At 41.5% G+C, this 20,292-nt stretch overlaps 3 protein-coding genes across 27 annotated transcripts in view; 2 read left to right on the top strand and 1 right to left on the bottom strand.

Moving 5' to 3' along the window:
- GPN1 (GPN-loop GTPase 1) overlaps positions 1-20,292 on the bottom strand; it is a 57,685-nt gene that overhangs the window by 30,349 nt on the left and 7,044 nt on the right. For 3 of the 5 annotated variants that reach the window (XM_035700313.2, XM_025434054.3, XM_035700308.2), the window contains 8 exons: positions 20,024-20,118; positions 19,021-19,066; positions 18,229-18,375; positions 16,893-16,975; positions 15,402-15,441; positions 14,468-14,558; positions 10,239-10,346; positions 8,206-8,807 (listed from right to left, as the gene is read on the bottom strand). In XM_035700313.2, coding sequence (XP_035556206.2) covers positions 8,722-8,807; positions 10,239-10,346; positions 14,468-14,558; positions 15,402-15,441; positions 16,893-16,975; positions 18,229-18,375; positions 19,021-19,066; positions 20,024-20,118 — 696 coding nt within the window. In that variant the 3' untranslated portion in view covers positions 8,206-8,721. Of the gene's footprint in view, positions 1-4,437; positions 5,479-8,205; positions 8,808-10,238; positions 10,347-14,467; positions 14,559-15,401; positions 15,442-16,892; positions 16,976-18,228; positions 18,376-19,020; positions 19,067-20,023; positions 20,119-20,292 lie in introns of those variants that run through there. The other 2 variants (XR_007403321.1, XR_007403322.1) reach the window with 2 other exon arrangements.
- LOC112662604 (STAGA complex 65 subunit gamma) overlaps positions 1-20,292 on the top strand; it is a 64,399-nt gene that overhangs the window by 42,206 nt on the left and 1,901 nt on the right. For 10 of the 16 annotated variants that reach the window (XM_049096114.1, XM_049096109.1, XM_049096110.1 and 7 more), the window contains exons 4-7: positions 1,905-2,229; positions 3,465-3,702; positions 5,244-5,509; positions 16,912-17,439. In XM_049096114.1, coding sequence (XP_048952071.1) covers positions 1,905-2,229; positions 3,465-3,702; positions 5,244-5,506 — 826 coding nt within the window. In that variant the 3' untranslated portion in view covers positions 5,507-5,509; positions 16,912-17,439. Of the gene's footprint in view, positions 1-1,904; positions 2,230-3,464; positions 3,703-5,243; positions 5,510-5,655; positions 5,884-14,659; positions 14,730-16,911; positions 17,440-19,885; positions 19,934-20,292 lie in introns of those variants that run through there. The other 6 variants (XM_049096105.1, XM_049096106.1, XR_007403316.1 and 3 more) reach the window with 5 other exon arrangements.
- The window catches only part of LOC112651131 (STAGA complex 65 subunit gamma), a 63,955-nt gene that overhangs the window by 41,762 nt on the left and 1,901 nt on the right, over positions 1-20,292 (top strand). Inside the window, exons 7-8 of one of the 6 annotated variants that reach the window (XR_007403320.1) lie at positions 14,660-14,729; positions 16,912-17,439. The exons of 1 other annotated variant lie outside the window; for it this stretch is intronic. The gene's annotated coding sequence lies outside the window, so the exon portion shown is untranslated. Of the gene's footprint in view, positions 1-5,655; positions 5,884-14,659; positions 14,730-16,911; positions 17,440-19,885; positions 19,934-20,292 lie in introns of those variants that run through there. 4 more of the 6 variants (XR_007403319.1, XR_007403318.1, XM_049096118.1 and 1 more) reach the window with 4 other exon arrangements.

Raw genomic sequence — 20,292 nt, 5'->3', positions numbered from 1 at the left:
TGTAGGAACTTGATCCCAGGACCCCAGGATCATGACCTGAGCCGAAGGCAGATGTTTAACCCACTGGGCCACCCAGGCATCCCTGCTCTAGCTCTGTGAAAAAATGCATGTGATATTTTGATGGGGATTGCATTAAGTGCGTAGATTGCTTTGGGTAGTATAGTTATTTCAACCATGTTTGTTCTTCCAATCACAAACTTCTAATTTTAATTCAGAAGAGCTGTTAACATCAGAAGTTTATACTAGTTTGTTTTATACATATTTAAGAAACGTTTAGCAAAAATAATTTGCATCAGCTATGGGGTGCTGAAAGAATTATTTTCCTTTGAAGTAAGTCCATGTGTTACTCAAATAAAGCAATACTGGTTTAGCTGTTTATTAGGCATTTCTGAGGCCTTTTGCTTTTGGCCCTTTTAGCTTTTGGAGACTGGCTATAGGAAATGATGGTGGAAATAGTAAATGAACAGTTATTTGGGGGGCACCTGGGTGGCTCAGTCAGTTAAGTGTCTGACTCTTGGTTTCAGCTCAGGTCATGATCTCAGGGTTTTGAGATGAGCCCCATGTTGGGCTCCCTTCTCAGTGCAGAACCTGCTTAAGGTTCTTTCTCCCACCCCCTCTGCTCCCCCCCACCCCCCACTTGCTCACACACACTCTCAAATAATCTTTGAAAACTTATTTGGCAGTTGGTTTTCTTGCTTTCCAACTATTATGTGGACTGCAGTAATTGCTTCTGAGCAGATAGTAGTAAAGTGGGTACACAGCTCCTCTAGCCCTCTTGTACAGCACATAGTGACACATGCCAAGTATGGACCAGGGAAAAGATTTTTTTTTAAGGTTTTATTTATTTATTTATTTATTCATGAGTGACATGCACAGAGAGAGACAGACAGAGACAGCGACAGAGAGAGGCAGAGACACAGGCAGAGGGAGAAGCAGGCTCCATGCAGGGAGCCCGACGTGGGACTCGATCCCGGGTCCCCAGGATCAGGCGCTGGGCTGAAGGCGGCACTAAACTGCTGAGCCACCTGGGCTGCCCAAGAAATCTTCTATACCTGATTTTATCCATTTTCTTATTTGTCAGAGGGAGGCAGAAGATAGGAATTTTCAGGAGACAGGTATTGATTAGAAATGTGTTAAAAGTTATTTTTAGGAGGTCAGAGACCTTTTTGAAGTTATTTCTTAGATTAAGATTTCTACAGCAGTGATTAGGAGTAAAATGGTGTATTATGAAGAACATGGGATCTGAAATCAGAAGCTCCACCTTCTGATAATATCGAAACAACTTCCGGCAGGTCCGCACCTCTGAACCTCAGCCTCTGAAACCTGCAGCCAAATGGGAATCATAATATGGATCTACTACCCACTGTGCACAGGATAGGATAAAAATGCTTTGTAAACTGTATACATTTTAAATTGCTTTTATGAAATTGAGTTGCTTGTCCAGTTTTACAAATGGTCTGTTGTAGTTGTATAAGAATCTCCTAATTGGGACTGAATTTCTGAAACTCCGTGTATCATCCAGCGTATGAGGAAGCTATGTGGTGAAATAATTAGAGCGCTCTTGAACAGTGCCTGAGCTATAAACTTTTTTTCATCCTGAAAGTAGTCAAAACTGAGCAGTTGATAAAAGAAACTTTATATTCACCTGACACTTTTATATTGTTTATTGTGGACATGTATTGTCTATTAAGACTTTTATGTAATTGGAGGAGCTCAGAGATATGATCGTGGGTTGTTGAGACATGCCCTGTGTAGCAGCAAGATAAACCGGGCTCTGTAACTGCATAGAATTCCCCTAGAAAGCTGGGCCAGTGGTTTGACTAAAATTGTAAAACTCCTAGGGAGACAGGATGGGTCAGCCCTTTGCAAGAGCACTAATAACACTGCCATGTCTCGCCTTTCAGCGGGAAAGGGGAACCGGTGACTGAACTCAGCTGGCACTCCTGCCGGCAGCTTCTCTACCAGGCAGTGGCCACAATCCTGGCCCATGCAGGCTTCGAGTGTGCTAATGAAAGTGTCCTGGAGACCCTTACTGATGTGGCACATGAATATTGCCTTAAATTCACCAAGTTGCTGCGCTTCGCTGTGGATCGGGAAGCCCGGCTGGGGCAGACTCCTTTCCCTGACGTTATGGAGCAAGTATTCCATGAAGTGGGCATTGGCAGTGTGCTCTCCCTCCAGAAGTTCTGGCAGCACCGAATCAAGGACTATCACAGTTACATGCTACAGGTGAGGTCACCCTGTGAGAACTGGGTGTAATCTAGGGGTGTTCAGCAGGATCCCATACTTGCCCTAGGGAACAGAGCACAGGGGCTTGGAATAGAGTGGACTTGACCTGCTCTCCTCATGGCCCTAGCTGTGTTTTCTTGACTTCATCACTGACCTGGCCAGACCCTGGGGCCTCCTTTAGTCAATGAGCGGCCACATTTTTTGATAACACTTCTGCTGGAAAAAAAATTATAGACAGGAATATGGAGTCTGAGAGAATGTGGTTACCATGCTTTATTCAATAAATATTTATTGAGTGCCTTTTGTGAGTGAGGCATATGTGAGACAGCAGCAGTTAATAAGGTAAGTCCCTTGAGCGTGCATTCTTAAAGAGAGAAACAAAAACAAGTAAATAAAAAGTGATCAAAACAATTTCAGGTGGCATTAAGTGCTATAAAAAGCAAAACCAAACAGAGTGAAGTGATACTGCCCAAGGGCAGAAGAAGGGATAGAGATACCATTTTTGGTTGCAGCCAGAACTACCTAATCTCTTCAAACCCTGTGGCCTTAAGCAAGTCATTTGTTCATTGTTTTGGTTTCCCCAAATCTAAAATACGATTAGGGATTTTTAACACCTGACAGTCTTTGCTAAGTGATCCAGATTTCCTATACCCTTCATTATCCACCTAGGGGACAGATCTCAACTATTAGTTTTTACAGCCAAAAATGTGATCTTTTGTCCCCACTCTGATTTGTCTTTAACAAAGTCTCTTTTACCTTTATGCAACTATTAATTAATAAGAAACTCTCTGCTAAAACAACTTTTCTTCATTGTGTCTCTCTCATTTACAAATGCAAACTCAGCACCTTCAACAAATTCCTTCCATGTGTCTGCTGTGCTCAAAAAAAAGTAAAAAACAAAACAAAAAATCAGGGGATCCCTGGGTGGCTCAGCGGTTTAGCACCTGCCTTCAGCCCGGGACGTGATCCTGGGGTCCCGGGATGGAGTCCTGCGTCGGGCTCCCTGCATGGCGCCTGCTTCTCCCTCTGCCTGTGTCTCTGCCTCTCTGTGTGTGTGTCTTTCATGAATAAGTAAATAAAAATCTCTTTTAAAACAATGAAACAAAAAACCAGTTCTTTCCTTTGGCAGTGGTTGCTTTATTCATATTATGTTGGTTTTACGTGCGATGCCACAAGCTAACCATCCACTTTGCTTTTAACATTTCTTTGGAAGATTGACTCTTGCTTGCCAACAGATTAGTAAGCAACTATCTGAGGAGTATGAAAGGATTGTCAACCCTGAGAAGGCCACAGAGGACACTAAACCTGTAAAGATCAAGGAAGAACCTGTGAGCGACATCACATTCCCTGTCAGTGAGGAACTGGAGGCTGACCTTGCTTCTGGAGACCAGTCACTGCCCATGGGAGTCCTCGGGGCTCAGAGTGAGCGCTTCCCATCTAACCTGGAAGTTGAGGCTTCACCACAGGCTTCAAGTAAGAAAACAATTGACTGTGATTCTGGGATATCTGCCAATGTCAGCACTTCTGGCATTTTGGAATCAAACTGTGGAGAGGAGAGGAAAAAGTGGGAGGGGGCAAGAAAATAGAAAGCCTAAAAAAACAAATACAGCCTCACTGATCTAGATATGTCAACATTCTTCTTTGTAATTAGTGAAGGGAGGACTAGCACAACTTTACAGGCATTCTTTAAAATAATTCCGAGTTAGGGTGTAGATGCAATAGGTGTTCTATTGTTGAGTACTGGAGCTAATTTAGCTGACCCAGCTGGGTGGGCAGATGTCCCCTTCATCCCGTACTTAGTGTGCTGTATTTGTCTTTCCTTTTTTTTTTTTTTTATTTTTTTTTTTATATATTTTTTATTTTTTTATATATTTTTTTTTATTTGTCTTTCCTGATGCTTGTACTCAGTAAGACAACTTCCACACAGATGAAGGAAGGCTAATTGCTCAAGGCTGTTTGAATAGTTGGGCTTCCTTGCTAGAGTACCCCCAAAAGATTCGACCAGAAAGGGACTGAAATAGGGCTATCCAATCCGACGCAGCTGGCCTTTTCCAGACAGACTCTGTGATCACCCTAGGAACCAGGATACTTGATCCTTCTGTCAGATTGCAAATTAGTTTCGATCCTCAGTTCTACTCAAATATAAATTGTCACTTCATCAATGCACAAATGATACAAGTAACAAATCCTAAACAGAATCAGGCCACATTATTTTTTTAAAACATTTTAAGCTTTTCTTTGAGAGAGGGCGCACACATGTACACAAGTGGGAGGAGGGGCAGAGGGAGAAGCTGACTCCCCACTGAGCTGGGAGCCCGATGCTGAGTTTGATCCCAGGGCCCTGAGATCATGACCTAGCAAAGTCAGACACTTAACCAACAGCCACCCAGGCGCCCAAGGCCACATTTTTTAGTGTTGGCCAGAGAGCCTTTCACCATGAAAGAGGTAATAACCACAGAACAGCTTTGCTAGAACAGAGACAGGAGGGCCAAAGAGAAATTGTTACAGATTTAGGAGCCATGACACTCTTCAGCAGTCTAGGAACTGCTGCCAGCATTTTGTAGTAATCGTTAAGTTCATACTGTGAGAGAGGACCGGGGACCCAAACAAAAGGCAGGAAAACAGGACAGCCTTATAGAAGGAAGGAGGGAAAGAAGCAACTTAACACCTGATTAAGAGCCTGTGGTTGTGCCTGCCTTTGGGCCATGAGACAGGGAATCTTTCCACCTACATAGTTTTACTTCCCTGATTTAAGGGAAATGGCTGGTGGGTGAGGTGGGGTTAAAGTAGGGGAGGAAGTGGAAAGCAAAATACTCAGAATACTTAAAAAAAAAAAAGAAAATACTCAGAATTATTAGTTTTAGGAACAGAGGATGACCACCTAACCTTGACTCCAGTCAAGTAGACTCAGACTGAAGACTGAGCTCAAAGGCTAGGAATCTGCCCCGATGAAATATTTGTCTGCTGTGTTCCAGCCTTGGCTTACCACTGGTTGTATTTTCTTCCATTGCCAGGCACAGAGGTAAATGCTTCCCCTCTTTGGAATCTGGCCCATGTGAAAATGGAGCCTCAAGAGAGTGAAGAAGGCAATGTGTCTGGGCATGGCGTGCTGGGCAGTGATGTCTTCGAGGAGCCCATGTCCGGGATGAGTGAAGCCGGGATCCCTCAGAGTCCTGATGACTCAGACAGCAGCTACGGTTCCCACTCCACTGATAGCCTCATGGGGTCCTCCCCTGTTTTCAACCAGCGCTGCAAGAAGAGGATGAGGAAAATATAAAAGGTAAAGGGGAGACTTTCTCTCCAAGCTTCATGTATTACATTTGTTTCCATAAAAGGTGACGTGACTCTTACTCTTAAACACAGTGAACTTTCCCGATTTCATTGGAGCTGACTTTAACCAATTAGGTTTGCGTTTTACTTTTACAGCTAGTTTTTGTAGTTTTCTACAACCAAGCCACCTTTCACAGACACTTCACAATACCGGGATGGTAACCGGGAGACCAATGCACTGTCCCGGACTGTTGTCTTTGCACAACTGAGAAGAATCCTGCTGCTTGGCTCTATATTGCAGGGATATCGTACAGATTGAGATTCTTATCAAACCTCAAAGCTATGCTTGAAGAGATTCACAAGTAAATATATGCTGATGTTAAATGTCAGTGTTTTCACTGAACTTGCTTCACTTTGGGGCCAAATCATTGGGAACCTGGTACTAAAACCTAACAGGAAATAGCTAATCCCCCTTTATCGATCAGTAGTCTTTCTGAAACACGTTTTGCTGTGCATGATGTCTCACAAAACCAGGGGTCTGTGGTGTTTCTTCAGACAGCCCTCATCTCGTCTGCGTCGTTTCTTTTTTGTTCAACTAAGCTTTACCCCTCAAACTCACGACCCCAGGTTCAAGAGTCACATGCTTTCCTAAGCCAGCCAGGCGCCCCTCTTCTTCGTTAGACTTCACTCCATCTACCCTTATTCTGTCATTTTCTTATTTTTCCATTCAGATTTTTAAAAATATTTTACCATGTATGTTTCCTTCATTTTCTGCATTGGGAACAAAGCAAACAGGACCTGTCCAAGGACAGACTGGTGCTAGTTACATTTGTTGCATCTACTTGGCCGTCAGAGGACAATAGTCCATCCCTTTACCAGAATTCAGCATCTGCACTGTGCTCCTGCTGGCTAGGCAGCTAAAAGGCTAGCGGTACACATCTCTCTCCTTTACATCATGTCTTCAACCTTACATTGTTACCCATCACAGGATCAGCCCTGCTTGGCATCTGATGGTCTCAGTCATTTGTTTATTAAGTGAATGATTAGCACTGGAATTGTTAGCGGTAATTAACAAATGTGTGCTTTATGCCTTGATAGCGGGTACCAGCATTTAAGTACTGCTCAAGTTTGCTTTCCGGGTGCAGAATACCAGTCTTTTGAAATCTGCACACTCTTTTAAATGACCAAAATCAATGCACAGCTTTAATTAGTATATTCCTGAATGCCTTAAATGTCTGAGGCACTGAGAACAAAGATGAATGCAGGGTAACCTAGGTAGCTTTCAGGCTGTTAAGCATCTCACTTTGACTCAGGTCATGATCTTGGGGTCCTGAGATCAAGCCCCGAGTCTGTTTTTCTCTGCCCCTCTCCCCACCCAAGCGCGCACATTCTCTAATAAAAACTTAAAAAAATCTCAGATAATTTATAAATTTGCTAATTGCACAATCCTGAACACAATTCTCTAAACTCCCATCCACACCTAGCTTCATCTTTCCCTATTTATGAAAGCAGATATCAGGCAGTTTCCATAAAGTAGTCATCTAGCATTTAATTCATTCAGTTGGCAGACACTTATTGAACACCAATTATGTATTGGTTTTTGTACAAGGTATACAAAGATAAGGAAGACTTTCTCTCTGTCCTTATAAAATAGAGCTTAAGGAATAGGGCTTTTTTTTTTTTTTTTTTTTAAGTAAGCTCCACACCCAGTATGGGGCTTGAACTTACGACCCTGAGACCAAGACCTGTGTTGAAATCGAGTCAGATGCTTAACCAACAGAGCGACTCGGGCACCTCCAGACAAATTATTTTTTAAAGAAGTATTCAAAGGCACTAAAAGGGGAAAACCAAGTATGTTCAGAGTCTTGCTTTGCAGATGGTTTCCTTTTGAACCGTTCAAAGTTTTAGCCTAGTGGTTTCTAGATATAGAATATTGAAATTAATATCTCTAAGTATAGATACCTATAGATCGATATAGGCTTATAATCGACAGGTATAGAACACTGAAATTAATACTTAATGGCAAAATAAAATACTTTTTGGAATATTTACATTGGAGAATAGGCACCAGATGGTTAAGGTTAGGTACTCTGATATAGCAGGTCGTTTTGAGATACTGGAGATTCTCAAGGCCTGGAACTGTCACAGGCTATGGTAGTTAGGGCAGTGGTTCTCAAACTTCATGTACATGGGAATCCTCTGAAGGACTTATTAAAACAGATTTCTAGGTCCCACACCCACAGTTTCATTCAGATCTTGAGTGTTGTGTCTCTAACAATTCCCCAGGTCATGCCGATGCTTCTGATCCAATGACCACACTTGAGAACCACTGAATTGGAGTACAGGTTAGGCAGGGATAAACTTTCCTGAGAGAAACGCAGTTTTACTGTGTCCTGTGAAGAATGTGGAGGCAGGGCAAACCCTACCAAGGTCATTATTTATATATGGAATATGCACCTGACCCAAATCCATGGCCTTTGAGTAAATTACAAAAGATACTTTGCCTTAAGGTTAATGTATAATACAAACGGTGCCTGGCTCTGTATCAGTTACTTGGTTTATTTACAAGAGAGACTTTAGTAAACATCCCCTCTTTTACTGAGACAGGTTTGGACACGTGGCTTTAAACCTCTGTGTTGAATAGAAGCGAACCTACTTGCAATTACATAATTTTCTTATTTGAAATTATGACAGGCAGACTTAAAGTTAAAATTTAAAACTCTTTATCCAAGTCACCATCCAAAGCAGGATTCTTATTCATTAATCCTATGTTTTGCTCACCTTCTTCAATGAACCTGTTATTCTACAATGAGGTACTTCGTGTGAGGCACCTTTTGTAGCCAACATTGACTGGTTGCCAAGCAGACTGCTGCCACCCTGGGAAGCTCATGATTCCTCTCGCCCTTTCTGCTAAAAGGAGGGGAATTCATGGTACAGGGTCAAGGGCAAGACGGGAGAGTAGAGTACAGATCCAGCCTAATAGAGATTTGAGGTGAATAGTAAGTTCTCTCTGTTCCATCCATCAGCAGCAAAAGTACTTAAGTTGAAATGATAAAACGTGAAGCCTGTTAGGTCCAATGGTCTTGTATCCCTGGCTGCATCTGAGTCAAATTTCCCTATAAGAGAAACACTGCTACTCTGAACAAAATTGTCCTTTATAGTAGCCCCCATCAGAGGTTAGGATAGTTCCTTCAGGGTTCCAAAATTTCAGACTTCTAGAAACTACTTGTTGTTTCTCTTCCAGTACTGTGCCATTGATTCTTGCATAAAATTCTGGAATGCTGGCTCTTCACGGCTTTCCTCTGTAACTGCAAGGAAAAAAGGTCAATTCTTAACTTTCCCATTAGAAAGGTATCAGATAATGGTAGATTAGAGCTGCTGTCACTAATCCATCAGAAACAGTACTCTGCTTCTAATAAACTAAGTGTTTACTTCTCCCAAAGAAGAAATATCTTCTACAAGCATGCTCTATTTATCATGTTGCCCAAAACGTACAATTTCTTTCATCTATGAGTGGGGAGAATACCTCCCTCATAAAGTAACTAAAATGAGGTCCCGCTCCTAGGTATTTTTAACCAAGAGAAATATATACAGCAGCTTTATTCGTAACAGCTAAAATCTGGAAACAACCCTAATGGCAATCTACTGATGAATGGATAGACCACTCATGGTAAAAGGCATATCATGGCATATTATTATTCATCGGTAAAAAGAACATACTTCTGACACAAGGATGGACTGCAAGAGCATTACACTGACTGAAAAAAGTCAAACGCGAAAAGCTAAAACACTGCGATTCCAATTATACAACATTCTAGAAAAAAGCAAATTACAGGAATAGGAATCAGATTAGTGATTGCCAAAAACTAAGTGTGCAGAAAGGGAACTGAATAAAAACAAGCATGAGGAACTTTTGGGGGTGGTGGAAGTATTCCGTATCTTGACCTATGTTGGCTGTTACTAATGCACATATATTTGTTAAAATTCAGCAAACTAAAAACTCTTAAAAAGGGTGGGCTTTACTGTTTGTAAATTATACCTCAATAAGTCTGAGTCAATGAGCCATTTGATGTTAGCATCCAGCATACTGGACGGCAAAGAGAGGTTTGCTCTTGGTCGTAGCTAGAACCGAAAAATGTTTCAAGAAACGGATTCTGATCACAGTCCATAAACTATGCCAGATGGAACCCTGCTGAGGCCACCTTATGCATTCTTGCCCCTCACGCCCTAAGTGTTCTTTTTTTTTTTTTTTTTTTAAAGATTTTATTTATTTATTCATGAGAGACACACAGAGAGAGAGGCAGAGACACAGGCAGAGGGAGAAGCAGGCTCCATGCAGGGAGCCAATGCGGGACTCGATCCCGGGTCTCCAGGATCACACCCTGGACTGAAGGCGACGCTAAACCGCTGAGCCACCCAGGCTGCCCCTCACCCCCTATGTATTCTTAAGAGAGTATTTACAGAAAACAAAAATTCTAGATGTCTCAAATGGATTTCGAGCTAAAGATGAGAAGACACAAGACTAATTAAAAGCCTGTAATGAGCTCAATGTTGACCGTTCAGTAGAGGCCAGGAACTCTCAATACATGAACTCTTTCCTGCTGCTATATCCAATGCCATCTCTTCTCTCCCCTATCACTGGCTGCATGTGTAAGGTTTCTCTGCATAAGAAGCTCCCGAGCAAACATGATGGGGATGAGCAGCTACTCTCTTCATGAGCCACTTCAGCCACCTCTCACCTCTGTGATCAATATCATCAGTATCACTGTCGGCTTCGTCATCCTCTTCATCCAAAGTTCCCCGAGTCAGGATCAAGTCAGAAGGGTCAAGTGCAGGAGATAAGCTGTCTACAGAGAAAACACCAATCAGTAGCATGTCATGAACCTATATGTCCTCAAAAAGATGATTCTGATTCAGTGACTATGGTTATAAATTGGCAGGATGAAAGTGGTCGTGATAAATATAAATGCAGGATTTTACCTTTTCTAAATGTATTATTGTTAATACCACTTAACTTTTACAGTAGTATAGTTCACAAAATGCTTCCAGGATCCCAGTAACCCCAAGGTGCTCTTTTTAAGCTGAAGAAAATAATTTTCAAGTAGCTTGCCCTCTTTCATTCTTACTAGCTCCTAGAAGAGGCTATAGTTTTTCTTATGAAGACTAAGGACATCTGAGCAGATGCAGTGTGCTGGGGAGTCAGGGTAAAGGAAGATCCAGATGGAAATTTAAGTTCTGAGGGTCTGAAGAGAACAGATGGTAAAATGGCAGGCAGCAAAGGAGCCCAGATATTATTCAAGAAAAAGAGGGAAGGAGGAAAATGGGAAACTGAATCTACTCTTAGAGACTAATTTCCTACTCCGAGAAACTCAACTAGGGCTAAGTCCCAAGTAAAGTCGAATTCAGCCTGCGAGGGTTGGGCTTTACAAGAACCTCCATGATGCCACATATCCTAGAGCCTTCAGGAGGCTCGTCAGAGAAAAGTCAGCTGGGGATTGAGGAGGCCAACAGTGACAACAGCAAGAGACACAGATCTCTGGGGGCCTGCGGCCCTGAAGACGGACGGTGGCATGGCGTGTTAACAGTCAGAGCTTCAGTCGGTGCCTAACTATACTTGGGATGCTCCCCCAATAATTTACTGCAAGTCTTCAACCTTTAACAGGTTATCTGAGTGTGAAAGACCTTTTGCAGCAGATTGAACACTTACTGCTTCACATATTTTTTTAAGATTTTTAATTTATTTGTTCATGAGAGACAGAGAGGGAGAGAGAGAGGCAGAGACACAGGCAGAGGGAAAAGCAGGCTCCATGGAGGGAGCCTGACATGGGACGAGATCCCAGGTCTCCAGGATCATGCCCTGGGCTCATCAGCTCAACCGCTGAGCCACCCAGGCTGCCCTGCTTCACATATTCTTGAGTGATTCAAAGGAGCGCAGCACACAGATGCTTATGTCGCTGAGGTGTGCGAGGATGGCCAGGCCAGTTCACTTAACTGGGAAACGAGCCACAGTCCAGCACCTCCCCCTCCAAGCTGCTTTGCATTGACTATCGAAGATACAGCAACAGCTTTCATGAGTAGTACTTCATTCCTTAAAGGTCAGTCCATCCATAAGTGTGGATGGGTGGGGGTGCATACATACGAAATATGAGCGCCAATCTAGAAGCCCCTAAGAATCAATGACAAAATGAATTCAAACAATAAGAAAATACAGGGGCGCCTGGGTGGCTCAGTCAGTGGAGTGCCCGATTGTTGGTTTCAGCTCAGGTTATGATCTCATGGGTCATGGGCTCAAGCTCCACACTGGGCTCCTCACTCTGTGTTGAGTTCATAAACTGAGCTGAAACCAAGAATCGGGCGCTCCACCGACTGAACAACCCAGGCGCCAGCTTCCAATTCTTTCTTCCTCTCCCTCCCCCTCTGCCACTCCCACCTTATGCGCTTTCTCAAATAAACAATCTTTAAAAAAATTTAAAAACAAAAAAATTCACAAAAGGGGCAAAATAAAAAGACTAATATATGGAAATAAAACACCTTCATATACACAAACACAACCCATTACAAGATACAATGGTTCAGAAAATCCCATTTCAACACTAGAAGAAGATAAAATCCTTGGAAAATTTTAACAAGAACTATGCAAAAATCACATGAGGAAGAAATTCCTGAAAAATACAAAAGTACACTTGAAAATATAAACATAGTCCTTGTTCCTGGATAGGGGGACTCAATAGGACAACTGTCAGTTTTCCCTATATTAATGAACATAATGCAAGACCAATAAAAAATACCAAAAAGTTTTGGTTTTTTTGTTTGTTTGTTTGTTTTTTTAGCAAGCTAAATTAGTTGATGCTTAAGTTCATGTGGAAAAATAAACATGCAATAGCATAGGAAATGCTAAAAAAGAAAAATATGAAAAAGGACTAGCCAAAGCAGACATTAAAACATTCTATAAAGACCCTAGATAATTATAACAGTGTGGTACAGACCCAGACAGTCCAGAAGAATAAGACAGGGAGTCCAAAAATATACCCAGGTACACATGGAACTTTAGTATTCCATCTCAGATCACTGGGGCAAAGGCAGACTTTTTGAGAAATAGGGCAGGTACAACTGTTTATAAAAAAGGTAACACAGACCTATACTTCACACCATCCACAGAAGAAACTCTAAATGGAACGCGGATCTAAAGGCAGAGAACGAGGGCTGCCTGGGTGGCTCAGTCGGTTAAGCCTCTGACTCTTGGTTTCAGCTCAGGTCATGATCTCAGGGTCGTGTGACTCAGCTCCATGTCAGGCTCCATGCTCAATGAAGAGCAAATTCTGTCTCTCCTCCTTTTCCCTCCTCCCTCTTTGCTCCTACCCCCTACTCACACTGGTACGTTTTCTCTCTCTCTCTCTCTCTCTCTCTCAAATAAATAAAAATCTTTAAATGTAGACAATGATTCCATATTAAGTACTACAATAAAACGTGAGTGAATTCCTCTTTAACACAGTATAAGTAAGGGATTCCCAATTATCACTCAAGATCCAGATGCAGTGAAGAGAAGGCAAGTAAATTTGACTACATCAAAACAAAACAAAAATTTTCACCAGGAAAAATAACACCATGGACAAAGTCAAAAAACGAGCGACAAACAGCGAGAAAATATTTCCAACATGCATCACAGAAAACGATACTATCCCTATTAGATTAATGGATATTAAAATTAGTGGGTAAACATGTGAGAATTAAAAGGACATTCGTAGGGTCTCAAAGCATCACCCACAAAATACTTATCAAGGGAAAAATAACTTTTCATAGAAAAACCTGGCAGACACCACTTTGAGTACTTAAAATTAACATCACCAACAATGGGACAAATCAACATCATGTGTCTCCTGATGTGATGCATGGAAAAGTCACAAATTCCACTTCTGTAAAGTTCTGCCAAAAAGGAGCCACCTGAATTGAGTCCTGAGGGAATATCAGTCAAACCCAAGCTGAGGAACATCCTATAAAATATCTGTCCCACATACTTGCAAATTATCACTGCTGTGAAACACAAAGTCTAAAGAAACATTCCAGATTAAAGGAGAGAGAGACAAGACAACTAAATGCAACGCAGATCCAGGATTTTCTCCTGCTGTACAGGGCAAACAGCTACACCTAAATAAGGATTACACACTATACGACAGTAGCAGTGTTCATTTCCTAATTTCTAGTAATGAGCTTATACAAAATATCCTTGTTTTAGGAAATACAGACAGAAGTATCAAGGATGATATTGAAAAATAAGTGTATAACTTACAGGACTCTGAAAAAAGGAACATGTTTTGTTTACAAATGTATACTTATATACAAAGTCATACATCATGAGAAGAAGACAATGAAGCAACGTGGTAAAATGTTGACATTTTGTGAATCTGGTTGAATGCTACATAGTAATAATTCTACTAGCCACACAATTTTTCTGTTAATCTGAAAGTAGGTCAAAATAAACAGGAAACAAGGGAGGAGAGTGGAAGGCAAAAAACGTATTTAAGAAAACTGAGTGGGGGGATGGGGTAACTGGGGGACAGGCGTTAAGGAGGGCACTTGATGTGATAAGCACTGGGTGCTATTATGCAACTGATGAACCACTAAACTCTACCCTCAACTTCCTAATACACGGTATGTTCACTAATTTAGGTAATTTAGGTTTTTTGTAAAGTGTTTAAGAAAATAGAGAAGACATCAAGTATCTAGCTGAAGTAAAGCAAAACCTACCTGAAGAGGAAGAACTCAAAGAGGTATAGTTAAATACAACGTCCAGTTTACCTTTGCAAATCACACACAAAACAAAAGCAGTAGAATAGATAAATACATTGATCAGTCTCAAACACATTATATTTTTATCCTTTTCTCGCTCTTAAACAGAAGTTATCTTCCTGCTCAGTGGAAATACGCATATCATCCTTTCAGTTCCTAACACCAGGAGACCCTCCAGTACCTGTGGCAGTCCCTGTGTCCAAGGCTACAGAGCCCATATCTTTCCGAAGGCGTTCCAGTTGTTCCTTCTGATGCTGGCTCTGTGCATTGGCCTGTACACACAAAGAAAAATATCTTCATATTAAAAAAGGAGTCCTAGGGGGTGCCTGGGTGGCTCAGTCCGTTAAGCATCTAACTCTTAATTTCGGTTCAGGTCATGATCTGTGTAGCTGAGCATGGAGCCTGCTTAAGATTCTCCCTCCCTCCGCACCCTCCCCACCCAGGTAACACCCTCTCTCTCTACAAAATAAATATAAATCAAATAAAATCTTTAGGGAAAAAAAAATAGGAGCCCTGAATTAGACGCCAGACTTGTAACAGGAGATGACTAAGTATACACACAAACACTAGAGGCTATTTAGACATTGAGGCAGGTAAGAGATAGCAGATACAGAAACACCAAGCAGTGTGGATCAAGATAGCACAAGTTCAGACTGGAGGGCTCTGCAGAATGAATTAGGGGTTGCAGAAGTTAGTCACAAGAACCCATCAAAAGAACCGTCAAGCAGACTCAGCAGTGATAAGGGGCCCAATGGAGCTGAAGGGGGCAGGCCAAGCGATTATTTGGAATAAGCACTGTGAACCACTTTTTTCTTAAAATTCTATAACCAGCTCTTAAATGCAGCTTAGAGTAGGAGTGGGGTGGGGCCCAGGAAGTGCTTAGCAAATCTAACAGGAAAAATCAGACTTTAAGAAATTCACATAAAGAGAAGAAAAACAATTAAGGGGCCCTCCTGCATCTAGACAGCACACATACAGGTTTACTAATTTAAAATAACAAACACGTAGAACATACACTGATAGCCCCCCAAAAAGTATTTATGGCAGGAGGATTAGTGCGTGGTTTAAAGTTCTTTTTTAGTGGCCCAAAACATACACATAGCCTCCTCTCTTACCAGTGACTTCTTCAGACGTTCATATTCAGGACGATACTCCCTGGAGAGAGAAAACACTTTCTAAATTCCTGTGTTTAATAATCTGTCCTGCCCGCCTCCACATCATTTCCATGTTCCTAGGGCTCTGACAGTAACAGAAGACCTTACTTTACTGAATGTTAGATGGAACAAGTCTTAGTCACTGATATTCTATCCCTATGGAATTAAAAGTCAAAGTGCTTGTCCCCACTCTGAAACCAGCAAAGAGACAAAAAACTGCTGGCCGGGAAAGATGAACTCTGTGGAGTTCATGTCTGATGAGCTCATCATTTGTTTGGATAAACACAGTGATGAATAAAAGAAGGTAGGCCTGTTGGGCTCAGGAAGCTCAATGTGTAATTATGTGGCTTATCTGGGCAACAACAAAAGGGTCTGTCCTGAGGCTTTGGTAACACACAGAAAGACCCCTTCTCTGATGAATCAAAATCAAAATAATGTGTCTAAAAATCACCATGTGGTTGTTAGAATCTTGCTAACAAATGAAGCCAAAGGAAGCCAATTATCATGCCACCCCCCAAGGAAAGTGTTCGGATTACATTTTCCTTTAAGTAAACAGAATTCCAGTATTAACCTGATAACAGTAACAACAATCCTTTATCGTAAAATGTGCTTGCTATGTGTCAGCCATTATACTAGGTGCTTCAGATATATTTTCTCAAATAACGCTCACAACCTTAACAATAAAATGCTACTATCCCTGATGTACAAATGATGAACACCTGCTAAGGCCACCCATTTATTCAGTGGAGAAAACAGAAATCCAACCCATGTCTGTCTGACTCCACAGGCTATGTTCTTAATCCAGGGTCAGCCAATGTGGCAAACAGGCCAAATCATGCCTATTTTTGTAAATAAATTTTATTAGGACACAGCCATGCCCATTCGTTTGCAAACTGTTTACGGATGCTTTCGCCCTACAATGACAGTTGAGAGTTGCAACAAAGATCGTAAGGCCTACAAAAGCCTGAAATATTTACAATCTGGCTTTTTGCAAAAAAAAAATGTCTGGGGCGCCCGTATGGTTCTGTCCGTTAAGCATCTGCCTTCAGCTCGGGTCATGATCCCAGGGTCCTGGGATCAAGCCCTGCATTGGGCTCCCTAATCAGCGGGGAGCCTGCTTCTCTCGCTCCCTCTCTGCCTGCAGCCTCCCCTGCTTGTGCTGTCAAATAAGTAAATAAGATCTCTTAAAAATTTTTTAAAAAACAAAAAATGAAAAGTCTGAAGACTCTTGCTCTTAATCAGTAAATACAGTGAAAGTTGTACACTATGTTTAAAGAAGGTTAATGGAGACTTCTTATCCCTAAGGGTACACACACAGATCCAGTACACATCCAAATGACAAATATAATACCTACACTGTGAAACCCAAATGCTTTGCCTGGCAAAACTGCTATCGTATCAGATTGTGGGTTACTAAAAATGTCATCAAGAGGATTTTTCCTTCATCCTCACCTTTCATATTCTTCTGCAGCACTGGTGACTTGCACGAAGAGTTCATCTAAGCCTGTACCCAGAACAGCAGACACACCCACCACCTGCCAAAAGCATCAATGCCACTGAGCAAACAACTGTGTATTTTTAAATGGTGTAGATATTATTTTGTTCAAATGTCATAAAATCTTCATAAAAGAAGTTTAGATACCTCAAGAAGTCTCAGGCAAAGGGTGAAGCTAAAACAAAACAGCACACATACTCAAAAGCCATGGAAAGAAGTTTATGGAAAAGAGAAGGCTGGATAAAAAGAAAATTAGGAGAAACACACAGCGAGGCTTCTCATCTATTCCCTGTCAAATCTAACCACTGCTTGTTCTCTATAAAAATTATTATCTTGGGTGCCTGGGTGGCTCAGTCGGTTCAGTGTCTGCCTTTGGATCGGGTCATGGTCCAAGATCCCGGGATGGAGCCCGGCATTAGGCTCCTTGCACAGGAGGGAGTCTGCTTCTCCCTCTCCTGCCCCTTCCCTTGCTCATGTTCTCCCTCACTCTTTCTCTCAAATAAAATCTTTAAAAAAAAAATTAGTATCTCAATGCCTTTGCTTGAGCAATTACCATCCTCCCTGCCATCCCGACTCACATTTGCTTATGTAAATCATACCCTTCCTTCAAAGCATACCTCTAATGCTATATCCTCCAAAATCCCTCATTTCAAGAGTGATCTGCCCCTCAGCAGCATCAGGCCCAACCTCCAATCTTAGTAAGATCTTTACCACAATATATTATGTTTCAATTCTGTATGTACCCTTCTCTTTGAACTAGATCATAAACTCTGAAGGTAGGGTCTTTATCTTATTTATCTTCTTTTTTTTTTTAAGTAAATATCCAATGAGGGGCTCGAACTCATGACCCTGAGGTTAAGAGCCAGCCATGGGGTACCTGGTTGGCTCAATAGTTTGGGCATCTGCCTTCGGCTCAGGTCATGATCTCAGGGTCCTGGGATAGAGGCCCATGTCGGGCTCCCTGTTCGGCAGGGAGCTGGCTTCTCCTTCTCCCTCTGCCCTTCCCCCTGCTCATGTGCGCTTATTCTCTCTCTCTCAAATAAATAAATAGAATCTTTAAAAAAAAAAAAAAAATAGCCAGCCACCTCTACTTTATCTTTTAAACTTCCAGTTTTAAAACTGGACAGCAACATGCAAAAGAAGAGGTGGGAAAAACCTCCAATTTTTAATAAGTAATGCTTTAAATGCTTTGTGAAAATACCAAACTTCTTTTCTAAGATAGGTTCAACGCCAGCCCTATGGTTAAGAGAATGTCTGAAGGGACTGTCAGTATAAGCAGAGGAGAAAGTTTACCCTAAGTGAGCTGTAAAACTCATCCAACACCAGGCTCATTGAACGAGTCAGGTTACTGACATATGTAGTCTCTTGATTCAAGGCATCTTGGAAAGCTTCAAAATCTTGCATCCATTCCACTGCAAAGCTGTGATCAATGATGTCAGTCTGTACCAAACAGAAGACAATTATCAGCAATCAGAGGTGTGTTTAGATACCAAACAACGTCAAAAAATTTTTAATTACATGCCAACCACAAAGCAATTATTCGTATTTTTTTTTCTCTGCTTCTCCCATTTCCTCCTCCACTACAACAAACCATAAAGGACCACGGCTACTGTAAATAAATGAACATATGTGTTCTCTTGGTTGAAGCCGACCCTTCACTATCCACTGCCAAGTGACCATGACCACAGTAGATGCCAGCACATTCTAGGCTCTGAAGTCATGTACTCTCTTGAATCCTTGCTGTCGACTCAAGAAAAGTGAAGTTTTCTGTTTTAATTGCTCTGCCAATTAACAAGCAGTCCCTCCCCCATATACATAGTTGTGATTCTGAGGGATAACCTATACACTATGATTGAGGGGCTACTCTATCCAGTTTTAAATTACTCTGAGGAGAGCCAGTAATAAATATTCATTTAATTCGACTGAATCTTTTTCCTACAAACGCTCATGACTTTGTTTCAGTTAAGTTTGAATCTATTCTCCGACATGTGAAAATCCTCACCTACCCAAACCCCTAAACCTTCCAATAACACAAGGTTCTGATGAAAAAGAAATACTAAACCACAAAAGGAAGGAACCACTTACTTTATTCATAACCACAATGAAAGGCAGCTTGGTTTTGTACAAGATGCTGAAAATCAAACATCAAGACGTTATCAGTGAAAGCACTTAAGCTCTTGCTTACCCAAGTGTCAGTCTGGTAGAACCGAGTAACGAGAACTGGAATGGGTTCAGACGCTACATATAGCTATCCATCCTGACACAGCCCTCACATTCTACTCTCCCAAGAGGAAGAGGTACTTCACCGCTACCATTAGGCAAACAGCACACATACGTTCTCTTTCTTTCTTGGGGTAATAATGCTTTGATATTCATCTGGTTTTCTGTGTATGGTTTTTTAGTCTGGTTGTTTCTACCAAATAATTGTCTCTTTTAAACAATATATATGGAAACTACGCTGTCAGACATCAGATTTCTATTTGGACTACAATTTATTGCATCTACCAAGAAGGTATATCCCTAGTCATAGGAGAAGGCACAAATGCTGGTGATGGCTTTTATGTATCCACCAAATCAAATTCTCTCAAATTTCATAATAATTTCCCTTGCTCTATGTCGAATGCACTCACATACCCTAGTAAGCCATGTCTCTCTGTCCGTAATGACACCAAGTTGGGGCAAACTTGTGCTTTTTGGAATCATAGATAAATCTCTTTATTCACAATCTCTCATTTTATAATTTAAGTCTACATGTCATAACACAGAAAAGGAACATTTAGATCAGAGGGCTCTATTCTATTTAGACTCGTTTCATTCAACTGCGAGCAACTACCAAAAGGTTCGTGTTCATACACTACCTGTTTCTGTAACAAGCAAAGGGGGAAGATGAGAAGCTGGTCAAAGAGAATGCTAACACATATGCCTCTTTTCTCATCTAATCTCTCCCCAGCTCACAACTACTAAACTGAGGGGCACATCTGAATGAGCACAAATCCAGGTTGGTAAGCACTCAGGACTCAAATATAAAAAAGAAAAGAGGAGGCCTCCTACCTTGATGTAATACCATGGCCCACCAACAATCCATTACCTGCAGGCATAGAGCATATTGGACATGAAGGTCACTGGATTGGTACTTCTTGATGTATCCATGATGTATATGACAACTGTGGGAAATGAGGATGCCTAAAGCCACAAAATAATCACAGCCTTAGTCAAAGGACTCATGACCTATCTCCAAACTCTTTTCCCACCTTCCTTAGCAAGGGAAAACCACTTTAGGCAGGGTGCCAAGAGCTTCCACAACTAACTTCCCATATAGCATCCCACTCAATAAAAACTGCTTAACCAGTTTAGCTC

The sequence above is a fragment of the Canis lupus genome, chromosome 17 (genome assembly GCF_003254725.2).
Source record: "Canis lupus dingo isolate Sandy chromosome 17, ASM325472v2, whole genome shotgun sequence".
Classification (NCBI taxonomy): domain Eukaryota; kingdom Metazoa; phylum Chordata; class Mammalia; order Carnivora; family Canidae; genus Canis; species Canis lupus.
Note: the sequence above shows the minus strand (reverse complement) of the source record. Positions and strands in the feature narration are given on the sequence as shown.